The sequence below is a fragment of the Phaeoacremonium minimum genome, assembly GCF_000392275.1.
Source record: "Phaeoacremonium minimum UCRPA7 unplaced genomic scaffold PA7_03_scaffold_113, whole genome shotgun sequence".
Lineage (NCBI taxonomy): Eukaryota > Fungi > Ascomycota > Sordariomycetes > Togniniales > Togniniaceae > Phaeoacremonium > Phaeoacremonium minimum.
The window spans coordinates 20,068-36,017 of NW_006921020.1; the positions used below are offsets into that span (position 1 = coordinate 20,068).

Genomic DNA, 15,950 nt, shown 5'->3' on the forward strand with positions numbered 1-15,950 from the left:
TAGACTCGTCCCGTGCACATTGCCCGGGGCATCCCTCTCATTGGCGATTCAGGGTCGCAATCTGGCCAGCATGGGGATCGTGAAGTGGGTGTCATCGAATGCGGCATGTTGAATGAATCATGACTACGGATACACAGCGTAGTACGCCGTATCTCCAGTACCTAAAGGCCCGAGGGCCGGCTTACTCGCACCAAGCTACCTCAATTCCCGGAGCACCTATCATCCCGCTCCAGGGTCTTCGGATCAACCATTGAATGACTGCAGGGTCGATAGGGGAGTTGTCTATGAACCGTACTTGGGCTTTGTACAGTACCTACCTCCTACCCTCCTACCTACTACAGATTGGCAGCCTTGCATCATGTAATACTATGCAGTAAGTTCCTCATGGCCCGGAGGACCGCCGGCTCGCCCTATTGTTTCAACTCACATTATCGACTTACCAAGCATATGCCTTCTTCCCCGCCGCGACTTGGGACGATCTCATCGATCATCTGGGGGTTTGCGCTGGACATGGGTATTGTCGGAATCCTGCTGAAGAAGAGCTGAAAAGCCGTGTGTTGGCTGAGAGAGAGACACACAAGAGAGAATCCCCACTACTCCACACCTCCGAGCCGAAGGTTTCGAAACTCCGCTGCCGATTGCTATCCAGGGGCAGCAAGTAAAGAACGGTGTACTGTACATGTACTGCATCTATAGCAGTGTGGATAGTCTCAATAGACAAGGCAGATTGGGTGGAGATCCCGAACCCCCCTCCTCCATGAGCCCTAGACACAACATCATCATCATTGCTTCTTTCACAACATTTTGGCCGTGTACCGGTCCCTCTCTCCCATGTGACTGATCAATATCCCCTCCTCTGCTCCACGCGCGACAGTGGCTATTTGCGGCTTGCAGGCGGTAGTTGGCGTGGCTGAGCCTCCAAACCTGTCAGTGCTCCGGCCACTAGGAGCAGTTCGCAGTTCGCAGTCGAGGGTCTAGAACCCACAGTTCATGGCTGCCGGCGCCACCAGATTTGGGCTCTTTCTACATCCAGCACTGCCCATGCGCACAGGCCGTGTCGTGTGTATCGATCTCCCAGATGATGGTCCAAGACATAGCTGGTCCGGGACTATTTGACTGATCATCGATAGATATCCTGGGCCAGCTGAAGCATCGTCAGTCGACTGTGACGTACCTAGGGCCATGCCTTCCATCTGCGGTGGTGCCGAGCCGAGTTGAGTTGCGCGCCCTCTAATTATTGACCAGTCAACTCCCGAGATGGGTGAGCCAACTGTCAATGACATGTCGATCTCCCGAGACACATCAAGATATTCAATGATCTGAGAAGAGGTACACACGTTCGAGGTCACTTTTCAAGATTCACCAACAAGTAGCAATGTCCCAAGGACGCAGTGTCATGCATGACCAGCAATTATATTTGAGCGCGTGATACGCTACCACCACCACAAGCATTGCTTTGACCCATTTCGGCATAGGAAAAATATAGTCGTAAGTCGTAATCGTAACGTGTAAGCCGTGATCGTGATGTAGATTTCTGATATCAAAAATGCCTTTCCCACTGCTGAAGTGAAGCACTTGCTTTTCTAGTGAAGAGAAGTACAAGTCTGGAAGGACGCCTTCCGAAACCCAACCCTGATCAGAGAGCCACCAGCAGTAGAGAGAATTGTAATGAAATAACCCTCCTATCGAGCCCGTAACATTCATCAGTCCATCCAATGAGATAATCAGACAACATGAATCATCTAAACATGAGTAGACGTAAAACTAAGAAGAAATGCTGAGATGGGAAGACATGGGCCAGTCATAAAGTCATGAAGCTCAATCCGGAAACGTGTCCCTCCTTTTCCTTCTCCGTCTCCTCCGCTGGCCGTCGTCGTAGTCGTCCTCACCGTCATCATAGGCATCACGCTCGATCCGTCGCCTCCCTTCACCACCACCGCCACCATTGCCTTCCGAAGCACCGCCTTGTTGGAGAAGCCCACCGCCTAAGATATCCCTTGCCAGCCCCAGCCAGCTGCTACGCCTACCCGCCAAAACACCCTGGAGATCTTCAACAATCTTCTCGACTGCCTCGCCATCCGTGCCGGCCACGGCCCATTGGCCCCTCGCGTTCCACCCCTGTTGACCCTTGGGGCTACGGTACTCAAAGTCCCCCTGGCGCGACGTCCACTGCGGAATGCGCCTGCCACGCGCGTCAAGGGGCTTGCCCTGGGAGTCAAAACGGTCAGGAAGAACCTCAATCACTTCCTCCTCATCTTCGTCGTCGTCCGAGACGGCCGTCCGCCGACGGCGGGATACGAGTGGTCGGTCCGAAGATGGATCTGAGTTTCGTCGCCGGCGAGACCTTGTAGAGACAACTTGCCTGTCATTGGCGTCGTCATCGTCTACATCTCGGGGGGACTCTTCAGACTCTTTCGCTTGCTGCTCCCTATGAAGCTGGCGCAGCGTCCTTGACGATTGCGGCGAAAGAGGAATGAATTGGACATGAGACTCAGTGGGCTTCTCAATAACCGTATCGGAATCAGACGGAGATGGAGAGCGTGGACGGGGGACAGCCCGGCTCGAAGAAGGGTTTACACCATCTATATGAACCATGTCAGCAAAGAGTCGATAGGAGACGGGCTGGGCTAGACCGAGCGTGCTTCCTCTGCCCGAGGCGGCTATGGAGGCAAAGGAGGGGCAGCACCGAGATCAGACGCACCCTCGTCACGACGGTCGGAGCGACCGTTTAAGTTTCTCGTGGTGGCACTGGGAGGAACTTGACTCACATTATCGCCCGCAGCATGCCCACCGGTTGGCGGCGGGGGAAATCCCGTAGGCGTCTGCGGGTGACTCGGTGGAGGTCCGGGCGGCGGCGGTGGGTAGCCGGTGTAGTCGGCAGGGTGATATGGTTGATATCCTTCGTTCAGATTGGTAGTTGCAATGTTAGGATGTTGTGTAAATCCGGCACCATAAGGGGCAGCGGCAGCAGGGGGCGCCGCAGGTGCAGCAGGGGGAGGGGGATAGTAGGCACCGCCAGACGCATGAGGAGGAGAAGGCGGTCGCTGAGCATCGTAGGCATCGTCATAATCGGCGGCTGTCTCTTCCTCATAGCCTGATCCGAAACGTCAGTAAATACAGCTCATGATAGCAGGAGTGATAATTACACAGGAATGGGTTACTCACGTCTACGTTCACGGTCCCTATCTCTGCGTTCGCGGTCCCGCTCTCGATCTCGATCACGTTCACGATCACGGTCGCGCTCACGATCTCTATCGTCCCTCTCCCTAGACTCCCGCTCCCGCTCCCGCCCCTTTTTCTCCTTACTCTCGCCATACTTCTTGAGCCCAATGGCTGCAGCTCCAGCTGCCGCGGCGCCTGTTGCCAGGTCTCTGAGGCGACTTCGACTTCTCTTCTTCTTAGCTTCCTGTCTATCATTATCACTCGACACAGAAACCCTATCTCGCGAGCTCGACCGATGCCTATGCCTCCGGTGTCTCCGACCCTCCTCGGCTGCGGACTCGTACCCGTCCCTAGCCCCCGCCGCTCCGTACGCGTACTCTGGGTACGGCGGCTCTGTGTACAGGGGCTGAGCGCCGTACTCAACCAAGCCTAGCTCAGGATCAGCGGTGCCGGGATTTGGGTAAGGGGCTCGCGCGACGGACCTGCTGCGCGACCGCGACCGCCGGCGCTCTCTGTCGTAGTACTCATCTTCCTCGAGCTCGCGCTCGCGCTGGTCCTCCTTCTTGTCCTTGTGCCGGTCGTACAGCTTCTTACCCGCGGCGCCAGCCAGTCCGGCGGCCACAATCTCCGCGCCGGTTCGCAGCCGGCTGCGTGACCGCGACTTGCTGCCTCCACGAGACTTGGAGCGGAAGTGCTGCACCAGTCCGGCCACCGCAGCTGTGGCCGCTCCGGCCTTGGCGATGCTTCCGGCGCGTGATCGGCTGCGCTTTCGGCTTCGCGAACGACTTACACTGTACTCCTCGGAAGAGTACCCTCCACGGTGCCGGCTACGTCCACGGTACATCTCCTCCTTCTCGACCTTGTTCGACTGGTAGTACTTAGCAGCACCAGCCACGGCGAGAGCAGCAGCTGCAATGCCCAGGCCGGTCTTGAGTTTGGAGTGGCGCTCGGGGGAAACATGGTCTTCGTCCTCCCCAAAGCGGTCCTGGTAGGCGCTACGGGCACGCTTGACGACCTCTGTGCCCAGAGCACCAAGGGCGGCGCCAGCCAGCACCTTGCGACCCCGATGCTCCTGGAAATCACCTTCGCCGTTGCGGCGAGAGGCGGCAAGAGCGGCAATACCGGCTCCTGCCAGGGCACCTTCAGCAAGATGTAGTTTGCGATGCTCATCGGGGCTGCGGCTACGGTCCTTGCGGATGACAGTACGCTTCAGATAGTAGTCATCATCAGACATCTCGCCGTCGCTGTGACGTCGTTCACGGCGGCGGTCGCGGCGATCATAGCGCTCGACAGCGTACTCCTCCTCGACTCTCTCCCCCCTATAGGGGCCGACTTCGCGACGCTTGTAATAGTACTCATCCTCGCGGGGGTCGCGGCGGACTACTTCACGATTTTCTTCGCGAACAACAATTGGTGGTGGTGCAGGGGCCTCCTGCACGATAATTCTCTGTTCAGGGGCTCGCTGCCGGATCACAATAGGCTGCGGAGGTGGCGCAGGCTCGTAGTATTCGGTCTCCTTGCGATAGTGCTCGACTTCGCCATACGGGTCCTCGCGACGATCATCGCGGCGGTCGTCCACACGCCGCTCGACTCGGACATCCTTTTCGTACCTCACCTCCTCATCCCGATCCCAGGGGGCGTTGGACCGGCGGTCCCAGTCTCGGGCCGACAGTGGCTCACGGTCACGGTCGCGCTCGACTTCCTTGGTCCTCTCGTAAAGGACGGTCCGCGAGCGATCTCTGTCGTCTCGGGGGTCTCGGTACCGGTCTTCGTCGCCGCGGTTGCGCTCGATGACCTCCCGCGACACAAGGGTGCGAGACCGATCGCCGTCGTAGGGGTCGGACGAGTCCCGCTTGATGACCTCCCGCTCGACCACGGTGCCGCCTCTGCGGTCGCGGTCGCGGTCGTCATAGTAATAGTCGCGGTCTCGGTCGCGGTCCCGCTCACGGTCGCGCTCAATGACTTCTCGCTTGACGACGGTGGTGCTGTTGCGGGGAGGGCCAGGCTCGAAGGCTGAGCGGGGTCGCTCAGGCAGGTATTGCCGCTCCCGCTCGACCCGCCGCTCGACCTCGAGGAGATCGCCTTGGGAGCCTCGCGGGCCGCCGCTGGGACGGGCGGCCGAGTATCGCGAGCGAGTGTCGTCGTCGTAGTCGTCGTAGCGCTCGCGCTCGATGCGCTCGACTTTCTCCACCTTGTTGGGGCCTACTTTGTAGCGGCGGACGGTGCTGTACCGCTCGTCGTCAGAGGAGGGGTCGTCCCGCTCCCGCACATAGCGGGACTCTCTATAGACTTCGGGCATCGCAGGAGATGCGCACGAATACGTACGTTTAGGATGTATAGGTTGCGTACGCTCAAGAGAAAGTTTGGAAAGTGCTAACAGGAATTATAGGGTAGAAATGTCGGGAGAAATGAGTCTGAAACGTCAGGTTTGCACAAGACAGGAGAGGTTACGCAGCTTGGGAGGGAGAAGAAGCGGCTGAGCCGTAGTATATTACGGGAGAGATTATTGGGATGGCTGGGCTGGTGACAGGTCTACGGGTCCAATCTTGGGTTAGGTAGGATGGGCAGGTCAAGGACAAGGAGGAGAAGGAGGGTGAGGGAAGGCAAGGCCACCCACCGTTTTGGGTGGCAGGGCAATGACGGTATCCTACCGTGCCTACCTACCACCTAGGGACACTTACACTGCAGTGTACTATGCAGTATGATGCCTAACAACGTTAACGGGCGCCAACCGGGCACCAACTGATGGGACAACGGAAACTTGAGGAGGGGCCGTTGGGAAAGTCTCCCCAGGGTTGGGACCGTTCCTAGCGGCGGCACAAACGGCACCCAGTCAAGACGGCTTCGCTTTAGTCTGGGACTGACTTGTCAGCCCGTGAGATTACGCTCGCCGTATGTGTGTGTGACTAAGGTGAAGAGAAACGATGGAATCTGCAAGAAAGAAAAGACCCTTCACAGGTGGGGTCCGTTTTTCTGGCCTCTCTTTGGGCCTACTGTTCCTCTTCCTGATCAAGAAAGAGGCACGAATCCTGCTTCGACTACTGCTGCGATCTGATGCCAGAGTGCATGAGACATCACGACTTCCAAGGAAGTGAAGTGTTTCTTGTCACTTCGTTTAGAGTATCTGGCAGTGTGGCAGTGGAAAACGCAGCCGGCGGTGCAGTCGTATAGTGACCTGCAGTTGCGCTCTCTCGGTCTTGTGTCAGGTGTACCCTTATCACCAGATGCAGCATCTGACCCAAAAAAACTGCTGTCGACTTTGCCTCAGAGCTCAGAGCCTGCCTCCTTACGACGATCAAGTATAGGGCAGAAGAGTTGGAAGTGGAGAACCTAGCAGGCCCTACCCTTAGCAGCATGCAAGCAATATCATATGCCGAATCTCTCATCAATCCGAGAGCGACGGAAAGGCACGGGAGTGACAGTGTAGTTTGCGCCCAATCACCCTGTCATAGCAGAGACAAACAGGTAGCCCTGTGATCAGTCATCTCCCCACTTCTCGCCAGTGGAACGGCCTCGAAGGCTCTTTCAAGGCTGGGAGAGGGTGGCCTGGCGCTGACGACGAGAGGTGATGTTTCTGCTTCCAAAGGTTGCTCTACCTACTCTAGCCTCCTGTAGCTAACGGAATCAAATACGGAGGGAGAGAGAGAGACCAAAACTGCCCCTCCATTCAGCTGTGCAACCCCTCCGTCAAGAAGCTCCCTCCTCCCCTCCCCCTCAGTAAGCATCAGCCACCCCAACTGTCAGGAACAGACCGCTAGTTGGCTATTTTGTGTGGCACGGTATCGCTGTGTCTGTGTCTGTGTCTGTGACTGTGACTGTGTCTGCTTGTGCTCTCGATCGGTATCTCGAGGTTTGTCAAAGCAGGATCTCGGAGGTCTTGGCTGAAGCGCTCTTCACTCGAGATTTACACCCTGGCCAAGGTGCTGCCAGATATTTCGTCATAGCTGCTGCAACCACTGCACTGATGCCGCGAGTGGAGCCCCGTCTTAGCGCATCCAGCAACGTGAATATTGGTGGGGATGAACCCGTAGTTCTATTGCCAAGTTTTCCGCGTCTCGGTAACCTCAAACGGCCCGTAACTCAAACATCGATTTGATGGCTTGAGAACTCCGGTTCACTTCTCCAAACTCAAAACTCACATGGACGGTAAGGTTATTGCATGGCAAGCCTAGCTAAGCAGCCGGCCATGTATATTCATTGTTCAATGGGCTTCACGACTACAATGCTTTATGCCATCTGGGAGGGCTTAGAGTGCGCCAGCCACACATTTTTCGGTTTGTTGACTCTCCAGTTTGCGGATTTCAAGACAGATCAGGCCCTCCAACTCCTGCTTGAACTAGCCAACAATCTAGTATCTCAAAGGCGATCAGTCCAATAGATACTCCTTCTTTTCACTTGTCATATTGTGGTCTACTCTCATGTTGAAGGTAAAGTCGGCAGCAGTCTCGTTTCCACAATCTCCTGCCGTCCTCGCTTCTTCTTGAGCTTTCGCAGAAGAACACCATCTTAGCTCATGTTACTACGACCAGTGCACCGGTCTAGCATTTCAACATAATAATAGTCATACGGAGTAGAGATTATGCTTTTGATACATTTGCTACGATGTCAAGCTGCAACCTGGTGGTCTCGGCCACTCAATCTGTGGAGACTGTGCTGACTCGTTAAGCGGCTCACACCCTCAATGGTGAAAGCCAAGAAGAACTCTTCTACAGTACTCATCATATTATGTCCGACAAGATTACAGACCATATTACGTGATTATCGTCTCTTCATCTCGGAGTTGCTTTTCTCCTTTCCGGTGGTGGTATCGGTGTTTCCCTTCTTGATAAACTCGGGTGTGGTACCCCGAACAGCACTTAATTTGTCACAAGCCGTGACGTGTGCAAGCTACGGAGCCCCTCACCCTTACCTTCCTCAACTTAATACAGTCGCAATACCATCGCATCACTGAATCACTAAATTTATCTATGGGCAAAAAGCAGAAGGGAGACTCCACGTATTTTCTAACGGACGCACTGCTAAGGTTTTGCAGCGAACGCCTTGATGGGAATCAAACACTGGACCGTTCAAACTTCCCATTATATCTTCTCTGGCCCAGACGCCCTCTAACATCTCGACTTACACATTGCGAGAAACGGGCTTCAGATTCCATGTGACATTGATTGTTCCCAGTGAGCAGAAATTATGCTCAAAATTCTTCCACCTCTGAACTGTGTGAATTCCAGTCTAATGCAACAATTCTTCACCTCCGTGAAAACGACGAGGTTGCAAAACTGCTTCTAACGGCTCATTCTGTACAATTACCGGGGAGTAATCACGGTATTAAGGCGACATCAGCCCTCATGTCCCAAGATGACTGGCTTTGCCCTTCCCCACATTCCGCGACCTTGGTAGATCAGAGCACACAAGCATTGATCTGGCAGAAATCCTGGTAGCATTGACTGGACCTGCATTTAGCCTGCCGACCTTCAACCTCAGACTCCGGGGTCCTGACCTGTAAGTTTTGTCCGTGCAACGTTTTCATATAGACCCAAGGAGCGAGCGCCATTGAGACTGGTGGAGAGAGACATCTCCATGTATATTGGATGTTTCCTATATGTCGATCTCGGCCATCATTGGTAAATGTCTTCAGCCTCCGCTCCGCAGAGTCCTTACAGAACGACATTGAATACCCCTGAGCTAAATCACGCCTTTCTGCGAGATATTTTTCATCGTTTCGTTTCGTTGGAACATTGCATACAAGCATTATTCCCCTCTGATAGATACGCCTTAAATTTCTTCACAAGCTGATCCATCACTTGTGCATATCCACAAAAATGGGGACAAGTGCTATTCTTGTTACTGACGCTGTGGGTTCTTCCCCTGATGACGAATACAGTGACACAGCTCTTTGGTGTCAGGATTGGAGTATTGGATAAGCCTCAATTCCGTGACTTTGCCCCTTTCTCCTACGTGGATCAAATCGGTACCGCATTCATGGACATTGTTCCAGTTTGAATTACTCGTACCCATCGATTACTCACGATTTAGTGTAGGACGTGGATGCTCACGAAGCGTAAGGTTGAAACTTACTAGACCTGTCTCCTAAAGCTCCATTCTAGCGCCGGCAGTTTGATATTGTCTCGGTCACTATCCCCACATTCCGTTTCAGTGTAACTGTAGCTTGACAGTCCTTGGCAATGTAAGAGGGTCTCATCGCCGTGAGCGTAGTCCTCGGGCTTTTTCGCCATCGACAGTAGGGATCACAACAGGGAGCCACTGCTACATTCATCAATCGTTGATCCATCCGGAGAAATCCACAAACTGTGACTTCCTTGCCAATGAAAAAATCTCATGGAACGTCTACGGTTGGCGAGTAAGGGATAATGACTGGAGTCAGTTCCTCCGGACGGTGAAGGCCCGACTTTGTGACTTCATCGCCCCAGAAGATTGCGCGGTCAATATAAGTTAATATCTCTGAAGCCTTACGCAAGATTTCACTCTGCTTGCGTTGATGAAGTGACAAAGTCTATGTCTAAATCGAGAGCTATTCTATCTATAAATCTGGCCGTCCTTCAGTGAAGAGTCGTTTCTTCTTACATCTCATCACCAGTTTCTTCCGCCAAGTAAAAGCTCAACTCACAATCTTTTCCGAATTCAACATCTCGTCTCACCGACAAAATGAAGTTCTCCCTCGTTGCCCTCGCTCTTGTTGGCGCTGCCGTTGCTCTGCCCAATGGCATGGCCAAGAAGCAGGAGTCTGGCGGTACGTTATCAGATCATGATGAACATCACCTCACGCCAAGTTGAGATATTGACAAGACACAGCCCCCAGCTTCCCAGTCCCGACTCTTAGCATCCCTCATCCTACCGGCACCGCATCTCGTCCTCCTCGCCCAACTGGAGGCTTCCCAACTGGAATCCCAACTGGCACCTTTTCGATCCCCATCCCGACCGGAACCGGCAAGGGGAAGGGACGCCCAACCGGAAGCTTCTCGATCCCCTCAGGCGTCCCGACTGGCAAGGGCAAGGGCAAGGGAACCTCTAGCCCAGCCCCTGAGCCTACCTCGGACTAAGGCGGCCAATATCAATGCAGAGGCTCTAGCAGTCCCGACATTGCCTGTCTCTACTGTGGGATGATGAGTTCGATTCTTGATGTTCGCTGTTTGGTTACTTTCATTTGGCCGGGCAAAGGCACGTATCCCGCTCAGTTGCATTGGGAGAGGCTCGGAAGAGAAAATATGTAGCATGTCACGGCCTAGTTGCTTGACAGTCAGCTTCATCTTGTACATACGAAAATTTACATATACATATGGTGCTAATTGGTGTATTGATCCCGCCTATCGTGAGGCACAGCTGACGTGAAAGTGAACATTTTTAGGGCAGGGGCTTCAGTGATACAGGTCAGTACTGATGTTGATGCTCTTGGAGCTGTTGGAACTTGGTCTATTCTTCCTTTTGATATCATGCTACATCATTATAACTCCTCATGAGTATGCCCATGGTCAGCTGCTGTATCTGGCCGCCCGCTGTCCTTATGTAAATCAACGCCTACCTTGCCCCGCCACTTCTGGAAAACAGACCAGAACTCCTTCTCCATGCCCTTCTCCATCTGATCCGGTATGATCACCACGTATTCCACATATAAATCTCCGTATTCAGTCGTATGGTACACGCTGTCGCCATCCTCGTGGTACTTGGGCATGCCTTGGCCCTGAACTCTTTCGACATGACCAGGCTGCACCACTTCACCGCGCTCGCGACCCAGGCGAACGAGATGTCCGTCGAGGTGCGTCAAATTTCGGGACCAGTCACCCATCCAAGCCTCCCGCAGTGATATAACTTCCTTCCAGAACAGGTCGTTGTCTCTCCTGCGGAAGAATGCGCCGTCCACATGGTCGGGATTGTCATTCTCCATATCGGGGTCCTTCTCCACTAGCATCACGACAAGATCGCCAGCTTCATAGTCCGGACTGGCGTCGGCCTCGTTCTCATACACCAGGCGGGCACCATTTGGTGCGCCCTTGGGGATGGTAACTTGGACGGTTGTAGGCTTTCTCACGACCCTCTGCCCGCCGCAGACAGGACACTTGTGCTTGATCGTCTTGCCACGTCCGCCGCAAGCGTCGCACTGCGTCTGGATCTGCTGGAACATGCCGGGCGCGAGCTGGTGCTTCACGATACGTATGCCGTGGCCGCCGCACACGCCGCACGTCTCGACAACGCCGTCCTGCGAGCCCGTGCCCTCGCACTCCTCGCAGATCTGCTGCTTCTCCCACTGGAACTCGGTATCGCGCCCGCTGTAGAAGTCGCGAAGCGAGATGCCGATCTTGACCTCTGCATTGTGGCCCTTGCGCACCCCGTGCCCGCCGAAGTGCCCGCCACCGCCGAAGAAGCGGCTGAAGAGATCGAAGGGGTCGTGATGGCCGCCGCCACCGCCGCCCTGCTGTCGCTGCTTCAGGCCCTCGTACCCATATTGGTCGTAGATGCGGCGCGACTCGGGGTCGATCAGTGCTTCGTAAGCTTCAGACACTTCGACGAACTTGTCTTTGGCCGTTTCGTCACCCCTGAACCATTGTTAGCCCCTACTGTACATGGAACGCTCGAAAAGGGGGGTTAGATGTGAGTACGTACGGGTTCTTGTCAGGATGGTACTTCTTGCTGAGCTGTCTGTATGCAGACTTGATTTGCTTATCCGTCGCGTCCTTTTTTATGCCCAAGACCTGAATGTGTTAGGATATCATGCTTGGACTACCATATTGCTTGTACCAACCTTGTAAAAGTCTTCGGCACAGAGCACGAGCTGCAGCAGGCACAATAGGAGCAGCAGTGCTGCCCCTCGAGCGAACATCTCGACTCCCGGATCGATATCGCTTAGACAGGAGGTATTGTTCAATTTGCAATGGGGATTGGCCCCATGAGAGTCAAGAGAAGAACCAAGGGACAGGCTAGGGTAATGAACGACTCCGAGGTGGAAAACAGAGAAACAAACGTGCCTTTGTACGAGTGCTGTCAATGTGGCCACTTGCGCAGGTGGATGTGGCTTATAGAAGCTTCCTTACACTGCGAAAATACCAGCGTGTTAACTGGCCAGGGTGCGTCGCGTATCTCTTATCGCTGCTCTTTGAACCGACTTTTTTGTGGGTCACCTCCAGACCCCTTGCTCGCTGCTAGCGAGAGACTTTCAAGCGCTGCAGATGTCTTCGCCAGACGGCGTACTTATCTACTGCCCCGGCAAGCATCACAGTTCTAGCCCCCATTGGCCCGATAATTTGTCTGGTCGCACGACAGCTTCGACGTTCTGTAGCTAAGGGTAGACTCTAGACACGCAAGGCGGCGGGATCGAGACGCTGTTCGTCCGTCTACCACGTTCCCCACCGCCAAGATGAGCTCGAAGAAATATGCCTTCGTCCCCATGGACGACCCCGAGCCGGCGGTCTCGAAGAAAAAGGAGCGCAAGCACCGTTCGGAGCACCGCGAACGACGACGGGACAGGCACCGGCGCAAAGAGGACGACTTTGACGATCGCTGGGGCGACGAGGAAGCAGACCCCGAGGAGGAGGCTCGAGAAGCTGAGGAGCCAGAGTTCCGCGAGTCGGCTTCGAAACGAGTCAAGCTGTCTCATGACGATGGCGACCGTTCAGACACGCCGTTGGACGACTCGGAGAAGGAGGCTCGCCGGGACCGCGAGGAGCGTGATGCTTTCGCCAGGAGGCTGCGCGACAAGGACGACGGCAAGAGCAGCAAGAAGGTCGTCGAGGATGCCTTGGATCGGCGCCGGAAGCTGGCGGACGACTCAAAGGCGCGCGACGAAGCTTTGCCTGATCTCCGAGAACGTTCCCGACAGGACTACCTGAAGAAGCGTGAGGCAGAGCGTCTGGCTCTGCTACGGAAACAAGTTGCCGAAGAAACAGCAGAGTTGCGCAGTGGCGCTAGGCTGTCTGAGAAGGAAAAGGCCGAGTTCGCGAAGAACAGGGAGGTCCTTCGGCTCGCAGAAGAGCGGTTGAAAATTGATGATCACCGCGATGGATATTACATGCCGGAGGACTACATCACACAAAAAGGAAAGATTGATAGGAAGAAGAAGGAGGACGCACTATACAAGAGATATGTCGAAAAAGACGAGTATGGCCAGGAGAAGTTTGTCACGGAGCATGAGGAGTGGGAGCGGGAGCAGGCTTCTAAGGCGAAAGCCCAGATACAGCGAGCAGAACGCGAAGATGACGGCCAGTATGACTATGTACTAGATGAAGACCAGTATGTGAAGTGGAAGCTGGACTTCACGATGGCTGGGGAGCAGATGACCAAGGAGCAGAGATTTCTTCAGGCACAGATCGATGCTGCAGAAAAGAAGCAGCTTTCGATCCAAGAGACTAGGAAAAGCCTCCCGATTTACGCATATCGAGACGAGTTTATAGCAGCACTGGAGGAGTACCAGATTCTTGTTATCGTTGGAGAAACTGGTAGTGGAAAGACAACTCAGCTACCGCAGTATCTTCACGAAGCAGGCTACACCAAGGATGGCATGAAAGTTGGATGTACACAACCTCGAAGAGTTGCAGCAATGAGTGTTGCAGCTCGGGTGGCCGACGAAATGGACGTCAAGGTTGGCAACGAGGTTGGGTACTCGATTCGTTTCGAGGACAACACATCCGACAAAACCATTGTCGAGTACATGACTGATGGTATGCTGTTACGGAAAATGATGGTTGAACCTCATCTTTCAAGCTTCTCGGCTATCATGGTTGACGAGGCTCACGAGAGAACTGTTCATACCGACATCTTGTTGGCCCTCCTGAAGGATTTGGCACGGGAAAGATCTGATCTGAAGCTACTCATTTCATCTGCGACTATGAATGCGGCCAAATTTGCATCGTATTTCGATGACGCCCCTATCTTCAACATTCCTGGTCGTCGGTACCCTGTCGATATCTACTACACTCCTGCTCCCGAAGCCAACTACCTGGCTGCTGCTATTACAACAATTTTCCAAATCCACACTACCCAGGGCGCAGGCGATATCCTGGTCTTCCTAACTGGTCAGGATGAGATCGAGGCTGCAGAACAACAAATTACGGACACCGCACGCAAATTGGGTGGTCGGATCAAGGAGTTGATCATCTGTCCTATTTACGCCAATTTACCATCAGATCTCCAGGCTAAGATCTTCGAGCCGACACCGCCTAACGCCAGGAAGGTTGTCTTAGCCACCAATATCGCCGAAACTAGTTTGACTATTGATGGCATCGTGTATGTCATTGACCCTGGCTACGTCAAGGAGAATATTTATAATCCAGCGACAAGAATGTCAAACTTGGTTGCCGTCCCTTGTTCAAGAGCGTCTGCCAACCAACGAAGCGGCCGTGCTGGTCGTGTTGGACCCGGTAAATGTTTCCGGCTTTACACCAAGTATTCGTATATGAATGAAATGGACGAGTCCCCGACTCCAGAAATTCAACGGACTAATCTGAACAGCATTGTCCTTCAGCTCAAGTCTCTTGGTATTGACAAGCTCTTGGACTTTGACTTCATGGATCCACCCCCGACAGAAGCTCTCATTGGGGCGTTGGACCAGCTATATGCTCTCCAAGCACTCAATCACAAGGGCGAGCTCACAAAGATGGGAAGGCAAATGGCAGAGTTCCCAACCGATCCTATGCTTGCAAAAGCCGTGCTTGCCGCGGACAAGGAAGGTTGCGTAGAGGAGGTTCTGTCTATCGTTTCGATGCTGAGTGAGGCATCTGCGCTGTTCTTCCGACCGAAAGACAAGAAAATCCATGCCGACAGTGCACGGCGGCGTTTCACTGTCAAGGAAGGCGGAGACCATGTCACTCTTCTCAATGTCTGGAATCAGTGGGTGGATAGCGACTTCTCTCAGATCTGGTCCAAGGAAAATTTCCTCCAGCAGCGCTCGCTGACCCGTGCCCGCGATGTGCGTGACCAACTCGTCAAGCTCTGCGATCGGGTCGAGGTGACGATATCCACCTGCGGAGCAAGCAATTTACGTCCCATACAGCGGGCCATCACGGCTGGCTTCTTTCCCAACGCCGTGAGGATTGATAGGAGAGGTGATGGGTACCGGACAATGAAAAACAACAGCAGTGTATGGGTTCACCCGTCAAGCGTTCTAAAGGAAGTAGACCCGCCACCGAAGACCATCATCTACCACGAGCTTGTGCAAACAAGCAAAGAGTACATGAGATCATGCCTTCCTATTGAATTGAAGTGGCTGCAGGAATTAGCGCCACACTTTTACAAGAAGAAGGAAATTGAAGCTATGGAGGAGAAGAAGATGCCGAAGGCAAGATGAGCTATGATAGGCTCTGGTGTAGGTAGATGAATATCTTGGTTAATGAAAACTGTGGCAGCGCTTCGACTCTCGTATCTTCATTGTGTGCGAGCAGTGTGAGAAATTTACTACAGCTGTGGGTCTAGCACGTCCAATAACTCATAGTATTTCTGACATGACTGTGTTCGTGGATGACCTTCATTTTGTTGTCATCCCAGTCATAGATGGAGAGAGCCTCATAGGAGCTTGGATCAGCTTCAAGAATTACGGCCGGCAGAAAGCTAGGCGGTCGGGGAGCTCGCAGGCGGTGAAGGAAAGTTTGCACGCTCGCACGGACCAACCACAGATCTAGGTATATAATCCCGCCAGCTCACCCGCCTTTTGGAATTTTTCTCTTCTTTTTTCTTTAGCTCTCTTTGCCTTTTGGCTTAGATCAAGTGTAGTATCTGTTCTTTTCAGTTTAATCTCTGAAACTACTCTACGGAGTAGAATCGTGATTATCCTAATTTTTGTCTTTGGG

General features: G+C 53.7%; 4 protein-coding genes across 4 annotated transcripts; 2 read left to right on the forward strand and 2 right to left on the reverse strand.

The window, feature by feature from the left end:
- Positions 1–2,573: 2,573 nt before the first annotated feature.
- UCRPA7_1580 (hypothetical protein) lies at positions 2,574–5,461 on the reverse strand (the record flags this gene model as incomplete). Its single annotated transcript, XM_007914160.1, has 3 exons — positions 2,574–2,582; positions 2,769–3,094; positions 3,166–5,461. 3 exons carry the CDS (start codon positions 5,459–5,461, stop codon positions 2,574–2,576), a joined length of 2,631 nt encoding a protein of 876 aa, XP_007912351.1.
- A 4,361-nt stretch (positions 5,462–9,822) lies between these two features.
- On the forward strand, positions 9,823–10,217 carry UCRPA7_1581 (hypothetical protein; the record flags this gene model as incomplete). Its single annotated transcript, XM_007914161.1, has 2 exons — positions 9,823–9,907; positions 9,985–10,217. The coding sequence occupies 2 exons, from the start codon at positions 9,823–9,825 to the stop codon at positions 10,215–10,217; spliced, it is 318 nt and encodes a 105-aa protein (XP_007912352.1).
- A 401-nt stretch (positions 10,218–10,618) lies between these two features.
- UCRPA7_1582 (putative chaperone dnaj 2 protein) lies at positions 10,619–11,992 on the reverse strand (the record flags this gene model as incomplete). Its single annotated transcript, XM_007914162.1, has 3 exons — positions 10,619–11,708; positions 11,776–11,864; positions 11,915–11,992. The coding sequence occupies 3 exons, from the start codon at positions 11,990–11,992 to the stop codon at positions 10,619–10,621; spliced, it is 1,257 nt and encodes a 418-aa protein (XP_007912353.1).
- A 534-nt stretch (positions 11,993–12,526) lies between these two features.
- Positions 12,527–15,451, forward strand: UCRPA7_1583 (putative atp-dependent rna helicase dhx8 protein; the record flags this gene model as incomplete). Its single annotated transcript, XM_007914163.1, has 1 exon — positions 12,527–15,451. One exon carries the CDS (start codon positions 12,527–12,529, stop codon positions 15,449–15,451), a length of 2,925 nt encoding a protein of 974 aa, XP_007912354.1.
- Between the last annotated feature and the right edge of the window lie 499 nt (positions 15,452–15,950).